The 18,219-nt window shown below is 35.6% G+C and overlaps 1 protein-coding gene and 1 long non-coding RNA gene across 2 annotated transcripts; both read left to right on the top strand.

Annotated features, from left to right (window-relative positions):
- The first annotated feature begins 2,275 nt into the window (after positions 1-2,275).
- Positions 2,276-9,164, top strand: LOC124896114. Its single transcript, XR_007052576.1, has 2 exons — positions 2,276-7,878; positions 8,463-9,164. It is a non-coding gene; the product is annotated as an uncharacterized LOC124896114 (long non-coding RNA).
- A 763-nt stretch (positions 9,165-9,927) lies between these two features.
- Positions 9,928-13,624, top strand: LOC107860462 (pentatricopeptide repeat-containing protein At5g39350). Its single transcript, XM_047407512.1, has 2 exons — positions 9,928-9,990; positions 10,365-13,624. The coding sequence occupies exon 2, from the start codon at positions 12,395-12,397 to the stop codon at positions 13,391-13,393; it is 999 nt and encodes a 332-aa protein (XP_047263468.1). The 5' UTR covers positions 9,928-9,990; positions 10,365-12,394; the 3' UTR covers positions 13,394-13,624.
- Positions 13,625-18,219: the final 4,595 nt, after the last annotated feature.

Here is an 18,219-nt window from a genome sequence, read left to right as displayed (position 1 = left end):
GATAAAGATGTCTCCTATGACCATTTGAGAGTATTTGGTTGCAAAGCTTTTGTACATATGCCTAAAGCTGAAAAGTCAAAGTTAGATACCAAGACACGACAATGCATCTTCATTGGTTATGGCCTTGATGAGTTTGGTTACAGGCTGTATGATCCAGTTGAGAAGAAGCTTGTAAGAAGTCGTGATGTTGTCTTCATAGAGAATCAAACCATTGAAGATATTAACAAAATGGAGAAATTAGAATCTTCAAATTTTGATGGTGTGGTTAGTCTTGATCAATTTCCTCATACAAGTATGCATGATGCTGGTGGGCTAGATAACTATGGTGATGCCCGAAATCAGGTTCAAAATCAACATGTTGATGTTGATAATGACAACGATGTTTTTGTTGATGAGGCCCCAGTTCAAGAAGCCATAGATGAGCCAAATGCTCCACTAAGAAGGTCTACAAGACAACGTATTCCTTCTTCTTGTTATTCTCCTAATGAGTATGTGCTACTTATAAACAGGGGAGAACCTGAATGCTATGAAGAGGCCATTAAAGATAAACATAAAGATCAATGGATTAAAGCCATACAAGATGAGATAAAATCTCTGCATAAGAATCACACCTATGAATTGGTGAAATTGCCTAAGGGCATGAAAGCTTTGAAGAATAAGTGGGTGTTCAAATTAAAATTTAAATAACACAGCTTGAAGCCTAGATACAAAGCCAGATTGGTTGTTAAAGGATTTGGTCAAAGGAAGGGTATCGACTTTGACGAAATATTTTCTCTTGTGGTCAAAATGACCTCTATTCGCACAGTTCGTGGTTTGACTACTAGTCTTGATTTGGAGATTGAGCAGATGGATGTGAAGACAGTTTTTCTTCACGGTGACCTCAAAGAGAAGATTTATATGGAACAACTTGAGGGCATCAAGATGAAAGGTAAAGAAAATTATGTGTGCAAACTTAGGAAGAGTCTTTATGGCTTGAAGTAAGATCCTAGATAGCAGTATAAGAAGTTTGAATCTATCATGGGGGAGCAGAGCTACAAGAAGACTTCTTCAGATCATTGTGTATTTGCACAAAGTTTTTCTGATGATGATTTTATCATCCTCCTATTATATGTGGATGATATGTTGATTGTGGGCAAGAATGCTTCTAGAATTGATGAGTTGAAGAAACAATTATGCAAGTCTTTTTTCATGAAAGACTTGGGTCATGCTAAGCAGATTTTGGGCATAAGAATTACTCATCTCAGAGATGAGAGGAAGATTAACTTGTCAAAGGAGAAGTACATTGAATGTGTACTGGAGCACTTCAACACAAAGAATGCTAAGGCTGTTAACACACCCCTTGCCGGTCATATGAAATAGAGCAGGAAAATGTGTCCTACAACGAAGGAGGAAAAAAAAGCATCGCAAAAATTCCATACACCTCCATTGTCGAAAGTTTAATATATGAAATGGTGTGTATCAAACCTGATATTGCTCACGCAGTTGGTGTTGTCAGCAGATTTCTTGAAAATCCAGTAAAAGAGCACTGGGAAGCATTCAAATGAATATTGAGGTACCTAAAAGGAACCTCAGGTGACTGTTTGTGTTTTGGAGGATCTGATCAAATATTGAAGGGCTATACAGATGTTGATATAGCGAGTGACCCCGATAACAGAAAATCTACAACTGGATTTTTGTTTACTTTTTTGGGGGGAGCTATATCATAGCAGTCGAAGTTGCAGAAGTGCGTTGCGCTATCTTCAACTGAAGCTGAGTATACTGTGGCTACTGAAGCTGGCAGGAAAATGATATGGCTTAAGCGATTTCTTCAAGAGCTTGGATTAGATCAGATGGAGTATATTTTCTATTGCGACAGTCAAAGTACAATAGACTTGAGCAAGAACTCCATGTACCATGCAAGGACAAAACACATTGATGTGAGGTACCATTGGATTCGGGAACAAGTAGAGAACGAATCATTTCACGTCAAGAAGATTCACACAAGTGAAAATTCTGCGAATATACTGATAAAGGTGGTGTCAAAAGACAAGTTCGAGTTGTGCAAAGAGCTTGTCGGCATGAACTCTCTCTAGAAGACAGAGATACCTCCCACGGAAGCATGGGACTGGAGGGAGAAATCGGTGGGGTCCAGTCCCCACAAAATTTGGATTCTTCAAACATGGCAGCTCAAAATTTCATTCAAAATTAGCTGCTAAGACAAACTTTTCAAGATTGGCAGTTGTTGAAAAATGATTTCAGTGAGATAATTGAATGCGTCTGACACAAAAATGTTTGCCTATAAATTGAACAGATCTCAGCTCTTCTTCAACACACCAAAGCAGAGAAAGAAAAATATATAGAGAGAACTGTGAGGTATTCCACAGACTGTGATAAAAATAGTCTGTGAAGCAAAAATTAGAGTGAGCAATATTTTTAGTAAGGTGGGATTCAAAAGAGGGTTATTTCTTTTGAGTATGTTGTAGTCATTTTGAGTATTATATTTTAACTACAGTGTAAAAATTTCTTACTACAATAATATTAGTTGCTCCTCTTGATCCGCGGTTTTTCCCGGTTTTCACTAAAATTCTTGGTGTCATTATTTTTATATTTTTTTCTATTATTTTACCACAAATATTTTTATTGTTATTCAGAGTTTACGTAACAGTTATAGCCTTGCCTCTCAACCAAGGACCTGACTATTAGGCTGTTGTGTCTTACTAACAATACATGGTCGTATTATCCGAAAAGGAGAAGCTTCGATTAAAAGTGAAAAACAAACAAATGGTGCTTGTATCAAGGTTTATGATGCCAAAACTGATTGCGATTAGTAAATTGTCACAGTCACTTCCATTGAGGTATTGCTTTCTCTCCAGAATTCTTTAGTTCCCAGGCTGGTGAAATTTTCAGCTTTTACAAGTCGTTTCTTTTTTGTGAAAGTGTACTGAATCGCTTACCTCTTGTGTCACCATGTAATACTATATTCGCCAACTAAGTTGAGCGGTCATCTTTATTTTTTGGCTTACTTACTAGAAAGAACAAGAAGATTGCGTGCTTTTTCTCCCGCTTCTCATCTTTGAGGATTTTACATGATAGACTTGTGATATGTGTTTCAATTGCTAAATATGTACCTTAGCTTGCTCAGGAACAGGGTGGTATGTATTTAATTTTATTTGATGAAAGAAATATTATTGATAAGCATTTTTGGTTGCTCTTACAGTGGTTATGTGAATTTTCATGGACTGCACTTTTGTCTGGGTACTCTCAGAATGGGAATTCTCAAGAAGCCGTTAATGCGTATCTTGAGGGCGTGCACTAGATGTATGAATTTAGGAAAGCAAATACAAGGGTGCATTCAGATTATATATACAGAGTGCCTTGGTTGATTTTAATGCTAATTGCGGAGAAATGGAAAATGTTTTTTTGTTTTTGAGTCGATGGCAGAGAGGGATTTGGTTTCTTGGAATGTCATGATTTCTGGATATGCTTTTCGAGGTTATAACATTGATGTATTTTTGCAGTTTCGTTGGATATTCAGACAAGGTATACAGCCCGATTGCTTCACATTGGGAAGTGTTCTCAAAGCATAGGTAAGAGGTGGCAAGTGTGGTAAACTAGCTAGAATCAGTATAATACATGGATGTATCATTCGACTTGGTTATGGGTAATGCCAAAGCTGATTGCAATCAGTGCATTATCCCAGTCACTTCCACTGAGATATTGCTTTCTCTTTAGAATTCTTTAGTTCCCACGTTGGTAAAATTTTCAACTTTTACTAGTCCTTTCTTTTTTGTGAAAGTGCACTGCATCGCTTACCTCTGGTGTCACCATGTAATACTATATTCGGCAGCTAAGTTGAGCAGTCATCTTTATTTTTTTCTACCTTAGAAAGAATAAGAAGATTGCGTGCTCTTACTCTCGCTTCTAATCTTTGAGGATTTTACATGACAGACCTGTGATATGTGTTCCAATTGCTAAATATGTACTTTCACTTCCTCAGGAACAGGGTGGTATGTATTTAATTTTATTTGATGCAACAAATATTAATGATAGGCATTTTTGGTTGCTTTTACAGTTAACTTTATATGACAATAGTTTTTGGCATGCATGAACTTATACATAATTGGGAATTTCATGTTAACATGTAACAATTCATTCACTAAGGCTTTTCAAGACTATGTTTTGCATTATAATAAATATCACGCGGTACTTGAAGAATATAGTGATGCAAATTGAATCACCGGATCGAATAAAGTAAAGTCCACGAGTGGATATGTTTGATTTTTCCTCCTTACCTCTCTTTCTTTTCAACACAAGTTTCGTTGGAACAGGCTGGATCATATCACATCCACATTGGAGTTAAGTCCAGGCTAAACGACAGATAAAAGTTTTACAAGTAAAACACAGTTTTACCAACAATGTGAAATGAAAGGAGAAAGTTCATTTTTTTTTTTTTGGTAACAGCTGTGAATATTACCATTACTCAAAAAAATTCTCTGATTTTGTACAAATTAAAGAGCACCTGTAAGTTATCAGGCCTCAGGACATGCTACCAAAGAAAAAACAAAACAAATCCTACAGGCAAGGTAAACTCAAACTTAATACTAGAAGAACTATTAGAAATTAAACACTATCCACAACCCAACTTGAGCAATACATCTTTTACTTTCTCAACTTTTTTATTTGCTTGCCGTACTCCCAACCTATCCCTCACCTCCTCCTGAATTTGTGTGATCGTGAATTGTGTGTTTACATGTATCTGTCGAAATATCCTTCAGTTCCTTGTTTTCAATATGTGGTATATCATGGGCCCCCAAACAGCCACCATTATTTCCTTCTTCAATTTTCTCCATTTTCTCTATCCCCACCATATTAGACTATTAGGTACATCCCTATTGACCATAGGCACACCCCTCCATTGTGACAACCCATCTCGAACCTCGGTAACCCAAGCACATTCAGAAAACAAATGTTGTGGGGTTTCTAACACACCTGAGTTACATAGACACAATTCTCCTCTTCTACGGGCATTTTCAATCTTAGCATCCTAGCCTTGGTTAGTAACCTGTTTTGGTTTGCCAACCAAATAATGAATCTGTGCTTTGGTTGTATAAACCTTGTCCATACAAAATTAGCTACTCTCAACCTATTCTGCATCCCTAACATTTCATTGTAGCTCTTTGTTACCGAGTAAATCCCATTCTTTGTCAGCTTCGTATCCTGATACCATCCAGCCATATCCTTTTTTAGAGCCATTAGCTTCCTCCAATACCAACTACAATCACCTAGAGGATTGTGATCTCATACATTCATATGTTGTTTTATATAGACCCCGTGTACCCATCTAACCCATAAAACATCTTGTTTCTCTAATACTTGCCACAACAATTTACCCATTGATACTTCATTCCACTTCCTACACCCTTTTACATTAAGGCCACCAAATTTCTTGGGTATACAAACCTTGTCCCATGCTACTAATGGTGTTTTCCTGCAATCTTCTGAACTTCCCCACACAAACTCTTTACATTTGTTGTCGACGGCCTTTAACACACTTTGTGGAAGAATAAAGACAGCTCCCCAAAAATTGTAGATGGAGAATAAGACTACATTAACTATTTGTAGTCTACCTGCATAGGATAGTTTCCTAGCATAAGCATTATTGATTCTGTTAGTGATCTTCTCAAGAAGCTGGTGACATTCCATTTTTCTCCATTTCTTGGATGTTAATGGCAAGCCAAGATATCTTATTGGTAACTGGCCTATAGAAAATCCTGTCAGAGATAAAATTTATGTATGGACCTCTTCTGTTATTCCAACCAAGAATATGTTTGTCTTCTCCACATTAGCCATTAGCCCTGTAGTTTGACTAAAGTGATCTAAAGCCTTCAATACCCTTTGAATAGACTTTACCTCTCCTTTATAGAATATCATGAGATCATCCGCAAAAATTAGGTGTGTCAACCTGAGTTCCTAGAACATGGGGTGAAATTTAAAATCTGAAAGTTCGCTCATTTTCCTGAGTGTTCTGGTTAGGTACTCCATCACCAATACAAAGAGCAAAGGAGATATTGGATCTCCTTGCCTAAGACCCTTCTTCCCTTCAAAGTATCCATGCCCCTCTCCGTTAGCCTTGCTGAGAATCTTGTTGAAGATATACACATCATAACCATTTGAACAAAAGATTGAGGAAACCCATATCCCTTCAAGACCTCTTCTATAAATTTCCAACTTATCATGTCATAGGCTTTCCTCAAGTCGATCTTCATCATGCATCTAGGGGTTGTTTTTCTCTTGTAATGCCTCAACAAATCATGTCATATTAGAACATTATGTACTAAGGGACCTCCCCTTTACAAAAGCAGCTTGTTGGTCTGAGACTATACTTGGCAAAACTACCTTAAGCCTTTCACACAACACCTTTGAGACACACTTATATAATACATTGCAACATGATATTGGCCTAAATTGACCTGCTATTTGTGGTACATTCACTTTAGGTATAAGTGCAATCATAGTAGCATTCATCTGCTTTAATATTTTGCCATTCCTCAAGGACTGTAGCACCGCATCAGTCACATCTTTACCTACAATACTCCATGCTGCCTTGTAGAACCCACTACCAAAGCCATCTGGTCCCGGACTCTTATTGCTATCAATGCTAAACATGACTTTTTTAACCTCTTTCTTTGTGTACCCCTTTACCAGATCCAACTGCTGCTCTAAAATTACAACAGGTTCTAATTTGCACCTCAAATGACCCCTAAGTGTCTAGTTGACAAAGACATGGTTACAGGGGTTCAAATTACAGCTTGAGTCAAGTACAAGGTCTTCGAGGTCATTTAATTATTTTTACTTTTCATGTATTTTGTTTCTTTTAAAAAACAGGCAAATGATTGAGGTTTCAATTACTTCAAATAGAAAGGAGATGTGCAACTTTTCAACGAATAAATAAAGAATTTAACAGTAAAACAATTAAGGATAAATGTGATATTGTAACACCGTATTCATTTGAACTTAGTTATTTTAACTAATAATATAAAGGACATTTATCAATAGACTTTTATTACTAAAAGAAAAATTATTTTAAATATTTATTATAATAATTTTTAATTAATTTTTTATTTATTTAATTAAAGGGATTTTAGTGTCAGCCATACAAAGGAAAAAGCTTTTAAACTGACGAATCACTTTTCTTTTTCTACTAAAAGGCACAGGGAATCACCTTTGGAATCAATGTTGCACCAGACACTTCTAATGCCCCTATGTACAATGGATCACTAGAGTCTAGGTGCCATCTAATTCTTCAAAAAACAACTGAATCTACACTGATCTAGACAGTTCATCTTCTTTTGTCTCTGGGAAATGATAAGTGTATTATAAAACGATACCAAAATCTCCACTCTCTTGTATTCCATATATTAACCATATTCAGTATTTTTTTTTTCTGTAGTAAGTGGATGATCTTAAGTCCATGACACTTGAATCTGTACTTCTGCTGCAACACAGAAGTCCTTCCTGATCAGCTGGCACTGCTAAGGCAAAAGCCAAAAGGAAAAAGACATTCACCAAGATGTCATCAGATACGGTTATCACTCTGATTTGCTCCTTCGAAATGCACTAACTGACATGTACGGCAAGTGTAAGTACGCGCAAGGTGCAAGAGAAGTTTTTGATAATTTAAGTGCTAAAGATGTAATCTCTTGCACGTATGTTAACTGTAAACTTCCAAGAGAAGCGCTAACAACTTTCCATGAAATGGGATAGTTTTCTTGTTTTTCGTCATCTTGATTAGGTTATGGAAGAAAGATTCAATCTTTATTGATTTTGCTTGTGTGAAAGTAACCTTTCGTGGAAGAAAGATCCAATCTTTATCGATTTTATCAGATGAAGCTGGAAATGGTAGGCTATGCTCTTATATCCAAGAAAACTAAGAACTTCAAGTTGTGGTTATTAGTTGAATTGCATTTCTGCTACTGTTTATGTAAAATATTATAATAAGTAGAGATAGATGCACAATTTGATATAGGTGCATCCCTTGTAGATACAATCTACAAATGCATATTTTGTAAAAATGTATTGTCTGAGAGGAAAGTTGTTGTTCCTAAGAAGAATCTTGTAGCTCTGTACGTTCAAACTAATATACAAGGGCCTCGTGTTTTCGAAGTTTTATCTCAACTTGAATCTGGATATATATATATATATATATATATAAATTATTTGAAACAAAATTGCAAGAACATCTAAAATTTTAAAACAGAACAAAGAAGTATCTAATGAGCGAACCTTCGTAAATCAATGTATGTTTTTCACTTGAATTATTGGGCCCGCGCTGGCACGGTTCCTTCATCTAGTATAATATATGCGCGAATTAGTTTCAGCACGGGCCATTACTACCTAATACTGTAAAAGCATTTGTCTCATGCTGTCTGATTCTGGCTGTGTTGATGATTATGAAAACAACTATGAAATTGCTGAATTTTCAGACCAGTTGATGTTGATCAACACTGAGATCACAAAGATGTGCTGCTCTATTGATATGCAATTTGAGAATGATCCAAGTTTATCTGTTGTAATGGGGGATTTTCCTTTTCTGAATTTTTCTCTCAAGACTGCTGGGGTTGATTTTCATCCGAAGACAAATCTTTTAGCATCTGAGCCTGTAAAAAGCAAGAAGCACAAATACCCAGTTTGCTTCAAAGTTTTCCCATTAGGCCAATCTTTGGGAGGCCACAAGAGGGCTCATTACACTGGATTCACTGAGAGCAAAACTAAAGAGCCTATGGTGAAAAAATTGGATGACCTTGCTGATAATCATAAGGCTTTTGATCTGAATACTCCTGTAAATGCTGTGGATGAAGGGGAATGATGTTGAGCTCAAGCTTTGGTGGGTTAGAAGTAGCGACGCTGTTGATGTCAAATTGAGAGAGTACTTCATTCTCAGTTTCTGCTCTAGAGGTTGAAGAACTAGACGATTCATGATTCATTTTCATTCTTGAATTTCATAATTGTAAAGATAATTTTGAGTCCTGGAATAGTTAAACAGTTGAATAATGACACAGGAAAGATTAGAGTTCCCAGTTACTGACTGAACCATAATAGGAATAAGGCATACAAATTACTACAACATTACTGTTTACTTTCTGTTCATTGCATTCTTGCATTGTAGTACATATTTTCCCAGGCCACTGTACACCTATGAGTGTCTCTTATGATTACTTCAACTCTTGTGGGGTAATTTGTGCTATGGGAAAGAAGGATAATTCTTGTTTGGGGCTACTGTGCAGTCTAGAATTGGATTTAATCTGTTGAGTTGGAAAGAAACATGTTGAGATGACGTTCCTGGATTATATACAAAAGATTAATGAAAAAGTGGCATCTGGTCTTTGATGATTGTTCAATGACCCAAGGTATAAACAGGTTATAGAAATTTGCCAATTGATGCCTCTTGATCTGAGCTCTAATGCCCTTCTTACTTGGCAAAAAGAGCGTTAACTTTGACTTCAGCCAAAGATGAGCATCTGTTCCCATAGTACTCTATTGTTTGAGTTCAGCAGGTGTTGTAAGAAATTTGGTACCAAGATACTTACATGGGTGAGCTATAAGAAATGACTTTCTTATTTTTTTCATTGTTCCTTTCAGCCGAAGGCCTATCGGAAATGACCTCCCTACCTACTCGAGATAGAGTTAAGTGTATGCTCTATCCTAGATTGAAATATAGTTGGAATTTCCCGTAGATAAGAAGTATACAAATCAAACAGCTTTGAGTTTTCTGTTAGCACCTAACAGTTCTTGGCTGCGCTCATTGTCACTTCGCACGTGTTTGAGAATAGAGTAACCCCTCCATTCCAAAATGAGTGTAGTTCGCTTCGTTTTTCATGAGTTAATTAATCTAATTTTTAAAGCTAAACTAATTCAACATTTCAAATCTTCAGTTGCTGGTAAAACCCTCTTTGACACTCGAGCTGTTTCACTCAAAGCCATGATTTACTTGTTAGACTTGATTCTATTGAGGTAATGAAGCTCTAATTGCAACTTTGAATATCATGTTGGGTCTTGAGCCAGGGTCTATCCGAAACAGCCTTTCTACCTACCTCACCCTGACCGGACTTTGTGGACTACAGTGGGTATTGTTATTGTTTTATTAAAGGCATTGTTGAGGAAATGTTGAAAAAGGGGTTATTTTTAAGCTCTAATTGCAACTACAAGCCTATTATAATAATCCTATATGAATATGGTGTTGGGTCTTGGGCCGAGGGTCTATGGAAACAGCCTCTCTACCTCGCCCAGACTTCAGTTTGTGAGACTATACTAGGTCGGGTTGTTATTGTTGTATGAATAGTGTGTTGGGGAAATGTTGAAAAAAGGGTTCTTTTTTCTTTTTGCAGGGTGATGATCCATTAATCAGAGATGGTAAAAGGTCAATAAGCAATGAATTGGCTCGATTTGTGAAGGCAATTAATGGGGTTACCATAATCTCAAGTAGAGTAGGGAAGAATGTGAGAGGTGGCAATAAAGCTAGGGTCTTTTCCAGTGACCGCAAAATAAAATTTGACACGAATCATAACGAAGCCATTGATAAGTTTGTTGCATCAGTGAATGAATCAGAAGACGAAGAGGAAGAAGAGGAGGATCAGCAAAATACTAGGTTGTCTGATACTGAAAAATCTGGCGTTTTACGAACTAGAGGTGGTGGTTTGACCAGAAGTCACGGTGGGGTTAAACCCAAACGAAAGAAATCAGTGACCTTTGCAGAGAATGGAGGTGCTTACAGAGTTCTCCATAGTTCCCCAAAGCCAGCTTCAGTGGGGAATGTTAATGAGCAAGAATCTTTTGATGATGAGATAGAGCTGATAAAAAACCTCAACAAACGGGTTGAAAAACTTGGCAAGGCATCCAAGGATTGTCAAGTTGCTGAACCAGAAGTAATGATAATGAAAGGGATGTGAGAGATGAGAGTGATAAGAGATCGAAAATGAGAGTTTCCTCTTCTCAGCACCATTGCCTGTGAAGATGGTGTTAGGATCGATTACCTTCACACACACTAGATCTAGTGGAAGAAATGAAGAAAATAGAGAGATATTTCTTGAGGAGAGAGAATGAAGAGAGAGAAATATTTCGTGATAACACCTCGTGGGTGTAAACTCCAAAGCAAAACAGTACATCATGCTCCACACCTAACAAGGTAGAGCTGCCGATCACATCAACAGGAAAAAGGGTGTCAAAATAGTTGGCAATTGAATAGTTTCCAAACAAGATCAAGGTTTGAACTTTGCTCTCCTCAGGATCTGTTGAGCATTTACAGTTAGGTGGAAGTTAGGCTTCTGCAGTTCTTGGGAATTATTTGTTATTGTTAGTAATGATTGTTTAGATGAGTACTGTTAGTTTTGATATGGAGAGTTCATCTGTTTTGGGGTACTAAATTTGAGAAGTTTTTTTCTCTGCCATTGTTGTATGGATAGGAGATCGTTTGGGTGTAATGGCCTTGTTATGAAGTCTTTAATGATTAGAGTTGAAGAGGTCACCATCTTATTCAACATAAATCTAACAGGTGGCTATTTCCTGTAGAGTGCATCAAGTGTCATTGGAACTTAAGAAATAAATCAAACTTTTGAACTAATTTGTTGTCCCCAAAGCAACAGTACATTTTATCTCTACCTTTTATTAAAGAAGAATGTTGAGAATGCATAAACAAACTTACATGTAATTAGCTTAAGAAAGTCAAAAAGGTTTATATCTTGGAAGGGAGTCATTCTATAAGTTAATCAAGAGATTCGAAGAGCCTAAAACTCCCAAATTAAGTAGTGATAATCTGTAAGATGTATGTCTGTTGAGCTTTCACCAGATAACTTGCAGATTACTTTAAAAGAGAACCAAAAAATCGAAACTTCTGGTATTTGCAGTACGAGGAACATTCTCTATAGTAGTTTGTTATGCAATATTTAAAATATTTGAACTTCATCTTGGAAAAAAGAAATCAATTTCGTGTCTTTATCTAAGAAAGCAATCCTTGTGAGACTGATACACTACGCTAGGTATGTTGTTGGCTGAACAAAAAATTGTTTTGGTCAGTGTAGGAGAATTGTATTTGTTTTGCATATAACCGTAGAAACTTACCTACCATGACCGAAGATAGTCATACAAATACATATGTTGTAATTCATGAATGGCCCATCTTTGCCATTGTCGAAGAAATTGACAAACCCTTAAACGAGTCATTGAAACAACTGCCACAGCAGAAGCGCAATGCAAGTCTCTACTAGAAAACTGCGCCAAAACCAAATCTTTAAGAACTACCAAGTGCGTTCACGCCCATGCCACTATACTTGGGCTCCTTCAACCCCTCAGCTCGACCCATTTGCTGTCTCTCCTGACAGCAGCATATGCATTCTATGGGCATACGCTGTATGCTCGTAAAATGTTCAATGAATTGCCTCAAAGAATATCGTACAGGTCCATGATAAGAATGTACGCCCAGAATTGGTTGCCTAAAGTTGCACTCCAACTCTTCGGGGAAATGCTGCAATCGGATAGACACAAGCCTGATAGACATACTTTCCCGTATGTGATTAAGGCGTGTAGTGATTTGTTCTTACTTCAGCAGGGTGTTGTTATTCATGGGTTGGCTGTTATAAGTGGTTATATGTGCAATACTTTTTGGGGGAATTCACTTTTGACCATGTATATGAATTGTGGAGATAAAGAGGGTGCTAGGAGGGTCTTTGATGCAATGCAGGTACGAACTGCTGTGATCTGGAACACCACCATGATCAGTGGGTATTGCCGAAATGATAGTCACAAGGCGGCGTTAATGATTTACAGGAGAATGGAAGATGCGGGTGTTGACGCTGATTGTGCCACTGTGCTTTCCCTGTTGCCTGCGTGTGGGTGTCTGAAAGATGTTGAGATGGGCAGAGAGGTTCACTCATCGGTTGAACAAGTGGGTATTTGGGACAATTTGTCAGTTCGGAATGCTGTTCTTGATATGTACGTCAAGTGTGGAAGAATGGATGAAGTAAGGTTGGTTTTTGAGAAGATGATCCATCGAGATGTGATGACTTGGACTACAATGATCCACGGGTTCATTTCAGATGGCGACACAAAAAATGCCCTATGGTTTTCTCAAAAGATGCAGCTTGAAGGTGTAAAGCCGAATGCAGTAACTCTGGCATCCCTTCTAGCTGCATGCGCCAGTTTGCCTCATTTGAGACTTGGTAAATGCCTGCATGGCTGGGCTATCAGGCAGGACCTTCAGGCTGCTGTTAATGTAGAAACTGGTCTCATTGACATGTATGCTAAGTGCAATTGTTTTAGGCTTAGCTATCAGGTGTTTGCAAAGACTAGCAAGAGAGGACTGTCCCATGGAATGCAATTTTGTCTGGTTGCCTTCATAATGAGCTTGCAAGAGAAGCCATAGAGCTTTTCAAGTTAATTTGTCAGAGGCTGTCAAACCTAACAATGCAACCCCGAAAAGTGTACTTCCTGCATTTTCCATTGAAGCTGATCTCAGGCAAGCATTGAGCATACACAGCTATCTTCTAAGATCTGGATTTGTTACAAGAACTGAGGTAGCCACTGGTTTACTTGATATATACTCTAAATGTGGAAACATAGATAATGGTCACAAGATCTTCAATGAGATACCCAAGAAAGAAAGGGACATAATCTCGTGGAGTACGTTAATAGCTGGTTATGGGATGCATGGGAATGGCGAGATTTCTCTGTCACTGTTAGCTGGTTATGGGATGCATGGGAATGGCGAGATTTCTCTGTCACTGTTTAATGAGATGGTGCAATTTGGGGTCAAACCTAACGAAGTCACTTTCACCTTGGTTTTGCATGCCTGCGGTCATGCTGGTTTGGTGGACGACGGTCTTTGAACAGATCATTATACCTGTATGGTTGATCTTCTTGGTTGGGCTGGCTGATTTGAGGAACCATATGAACTTATTAAAACTGACTTTTGAACCAAGTCATGCCATCTGGGGTGCTCTACTTGGTGCCTGAGTGATACATGAAAATGTGAAACTGGGAGAATTGGCTGCAAGGTTGTTATTTAAGCTGGAGCCAGAGAACACAGGAAATTCTGTACTGTTGGGAGAGATATATTCTGCAGTTGGAAGATGGAAAGACGCGGAGACTGTGAGGTGTTTGATGAATGAAGTTGGACTAGTCTCTATTACTACCTAATACTGTAAAAGCATTTACTTAAGAATGCTGGGTTTATTTTCTTCCAGAGACAAATCTCTTAGTATCTGAGCCTGTCAAAAGCAAGAAGCACAAATGCCCAGTTTGCTTCAAAGTTTTCCCATCAGGCCAATCTTTGGGAGGCCAACAAGAGGGCTCATTACACTGGATTCACTGAGAGCAAAATTAAAGAGCCTAAAAAAATTGGATGACCTTGCAATCTGATTACTCTGTAAATGCTGGATGAAAAGGGAAAATGATGTTGAACAAAAACAATTGCAGAAGGTCATTAAAACTCTAATTTCCAATTCCATACAAGAATCTGCATACACCAAAAAATCTAAAGTCCAATTCCAGAATCAAGAATCTGCCTACACCAAAAAATTAATGTCCAGTTCCATACTAAATCCACATACACTAAACAACCTGTGAGACGTACTCTGAACTGTGAAGTAACCAGTGAAATCCTGTTTGGACGCCTATGTCATTGGGGTTTTGGTTTTTGTTCATTGATCTGGCTAAGAAGACAACGCATTGCGTCTGTGGTTAATATTTTTGACATTGTTTCGAGACACACCTTACGAGCATTCTTCCATAGATCATTACATTCGTCCTTCTTTGCTGTGTTGTCTCCATGCGGATTAACAATATTCACAATATTGACGGGATTTGGTGCTGATCTTGACGCCTGAAACGTCCAAATCACAAACAGCACGGGCATCGCCCAGAAAAAGAAGTTTTGTGCCATGTCAGCCCATCCGCCCCTGTCTCTATGTATCTCTCCCTGTCTCTGTATTTCAGGAACTGCCGCTGCTGCTTCTCCATGGACTGGCTCACGTACTGCCGCTGCTACTTCTTGGACTTCCGCGGGGATAAAAATCCTAAACCTGTGGGGATTGGTGCTCACAAGAAGGCGCAAATGTGAATAAACTGTTTCATCAAGACTCCGTAAGTAGACCATATTCATGAAACGCTCTTCATCCTCTGAACCAATTGCCAGTTCTGTTATGTTGTTAACGGTAAGAACCAGACTCGTCTGAGTGGATTCTTCACGGCGTGCACCAAACTGACTTTCTTGGCGTGACGGCCTACCCAGATGTTGAACTTCTTGCCTTTCCGGCGGGGTAATTAGCCTCACGGTATGCGTATTTTCCAAAAGACGACGCAGTTGTTCATATATGGCACGGTTATGTGGTTTTAAGTAAACGAATCCACTTCCATTGCCCGACTCCTCTAGGAGCATTCTTGATACAGCACTCACATCCAGAGTAAGAACTTGTTGGGGATTTAACGGAATCGCCAGATTAAGAACATGCGCCATGGTGTAACTACGTGGGAAGAAGAAGAAGCGGGTGTTTAAATGAACTATGACAAATTGACTAATTTTATGACATTTCTTGTATTAGGTATTTAATAGCAACTATGGGAACTTAATTGTAGTTTTTATAGCAGTAATTTAATAATTATGAAAAAAAATTAAATTATATTTTGTATTTAAGTAAATTATTGTTAAACAAATACATATACATCAAATTAGTTGAATTAAATAAGGAATAATTATCCATCTAATTAAATTTTCATAAATTAGTAGATTCCTTTTTTCAAATCAAACTCAAATATGAAGATTATTATTTTCATTATCTTCAAAATTTTAAAATATCATTCTCTTGTATCTCTAACTATTTTTTATTGTTAGTTTTTTCATTATTTTTTATCTTTTTTTATTTTAATTTCTTTTTCTTTTTTATATTTTTCTTTCCATTTTATTTTTCTCTCTTCTACTTCTCTTTTTTTTTCCTTTTTTGTTTATTTATTTATTTATTTATTTATTTATTTATTTATTTTGTTTGTTTTCTTTTTTTCCTTTTCTCATATTTTTGTTCGTTTTCTTCTCCTTTTTTTGCGCTTTTATTTTTACACTTCTATTTCTAATTTTTATTTCTCTTTCTTTTTTTTTTCCTTTTTCACTTCTTTTTATTATTATTATTTTTATTTTTCGTTGTTATTTTTTTCTATATTTTTTTGTTTTTTCTTGCTTTTTACTCTTCTATCTCTATTTTTTATTTTTAACAGAGAAATATCTATATCATATATACATATTCAAAAAATATACAAAATAAATAGACACACAGATCTGCATATATATTTATAGTAAAAAACATACATATATATCTGCATATGTATTTACAAAAATGTATATCTGACTCACATGTATATATAAACATATAGGAGACAAAATCTCTATAACAAAAATGACAATTATGTACATATACATATAGGTGATAAAAAATTACATGATACATATCTTAAACAGTAAAAGAAAACAAATAAGTACATATGTTACCCTCTAAAATGACATAGTATGTACAGTTCAAAGACAAATTCAACACCGTACAAAATACATATAGCTTTGCATATGTATTTACAGAACACATACCTGATCCATATGTATATTCTTATTTTATATGAGTCAACTTTGTATTTCGCAAATACATATGAAAATATATAGTATAGTTATATTTGTTACTGTTTAATATGAATATGATATGTATTTCATAAATACGTATGTATGTTTTGTACTGTAAATACATATCCAAATCTGTATGACTATGTATTTTGTATATTTTTTGAATATGTGTATGTGATATATATACTTGTCTTTTCAAAATAATAGTTAGAGATCGAAGAGTAAAAAATGAAAAAAAAAACTATAAAAAGAAAAAAACAAAAAAAGAGAAGTGAAAAAGAAAAAAAAAGGAAGAAAGAAGAATAGAGGTGTAAAACTAAAAGAAACAAAATAAAATAGAAAAAAGAAGAAGAAAACGAAAATAGAAAAAGAAAAAAAAAAGAAATAGAAGATAGAAAATAAAGTGGAAAAAAATAAAAAATAAAATAAAAAAAAAATAAAATGATAACAAAATAAGATGAAAAAAAACTAACAAGAAAAAAAAAGGTAGAGATATAAGAGAGTGAAAGACAGTAATGATGTTTTATTTTGAAATCTTGAAGATCATGGAGATAATTATCTTCAAATATGAAAAAGGGGGGAAAAAAGAAAACAAAAAATAAAAAAAACGAAAAAGGAAAAAAAATAGAAGAGAAAAAATAAAGTGAAAATAAAAAAATAAAAAAAAATATAAAAATAAAATAATAATAAAAAATAAGATAAAAAAAATGGTAAAAGATATGGCTATATTTGAGGGGGGTGAAATAGTGGAGTGAAAATAGAAAAATATAAAGTAGTGAGAGTAAAACATGCCCTTACCTAGTTAATGAGTAAAATAATGTTACTCTTGTTATAAACTGTAATTTTACAAAAGTATTGTTATTTGTTGTAATTATATTCTTAAGTATGCTACTTTATGTAATTTTTCCTATTTAATATCTTGACAAATGGACCTTTTGGCCCACTATTTGATCCCTTTTCGATACTAAGTAGATTAATTATTATTTTTTCTAATTGGTATAATTTTTTACAAAAATCATAATATTTTGATCAGTTTGCGTGCACCTCAACTGATTTTACGTAATAACTGTCATCTCCTTATTTGTATATATTTGTAAGCAAATTAATTTTCTTTGTCATTCAGTCATGACGACAATTTTTATTTTTTTAATTATGCTCTCCTTTTTTGGTATTGAAACTTTTAAATATCGAAAATCTGAAATTGAATTTCTAGTTGATGAATCTGTTTTTCTTCATTGAGTTTATATAATGTTGTTTACTGTGGTTCGATATTATTAAAGGCATCTATAATAGTAAAATTTTAGAAATTGATGAACAATCATTTTTTTATTATTATTATTAAGATAATCTCCTTTATAACAAGATTTTTTTAAGGTGGTCGATCCAGAATTGGATTGAATTTAGAATTGGTTGGTCCTAAATAATGCTAAATATTGATTTTAATTTTTTAAAAAAATTTTCTTATAAATTTAAAGATGTCACGTCATGAAATATAGATCAAAAATTATATCTCGGGCTAAAATAATTACGAAAACTAACTAGGCAAAATAATGACTTTTGAAACACAAAATAAAGTTGAGTGAAACACA

Source organism: Capsicum annuum, chromosome 2 (genome assembly GCF_002878395.1).
Source record: "Capsicum annuum cultivar UCD-10X-F1 chromosome 2, UCD10Xv1.1, whole genome shotgun sequence".
NCBI lineage: Eukaryota > Viridiplantae > Streptophyta > Magnoliopsida > Solanales > Solanaceae > Capsicum > Capsicum annuum.
This window is presented reverse-complemented; position numbering and strand designations above follow the sequence as displayed.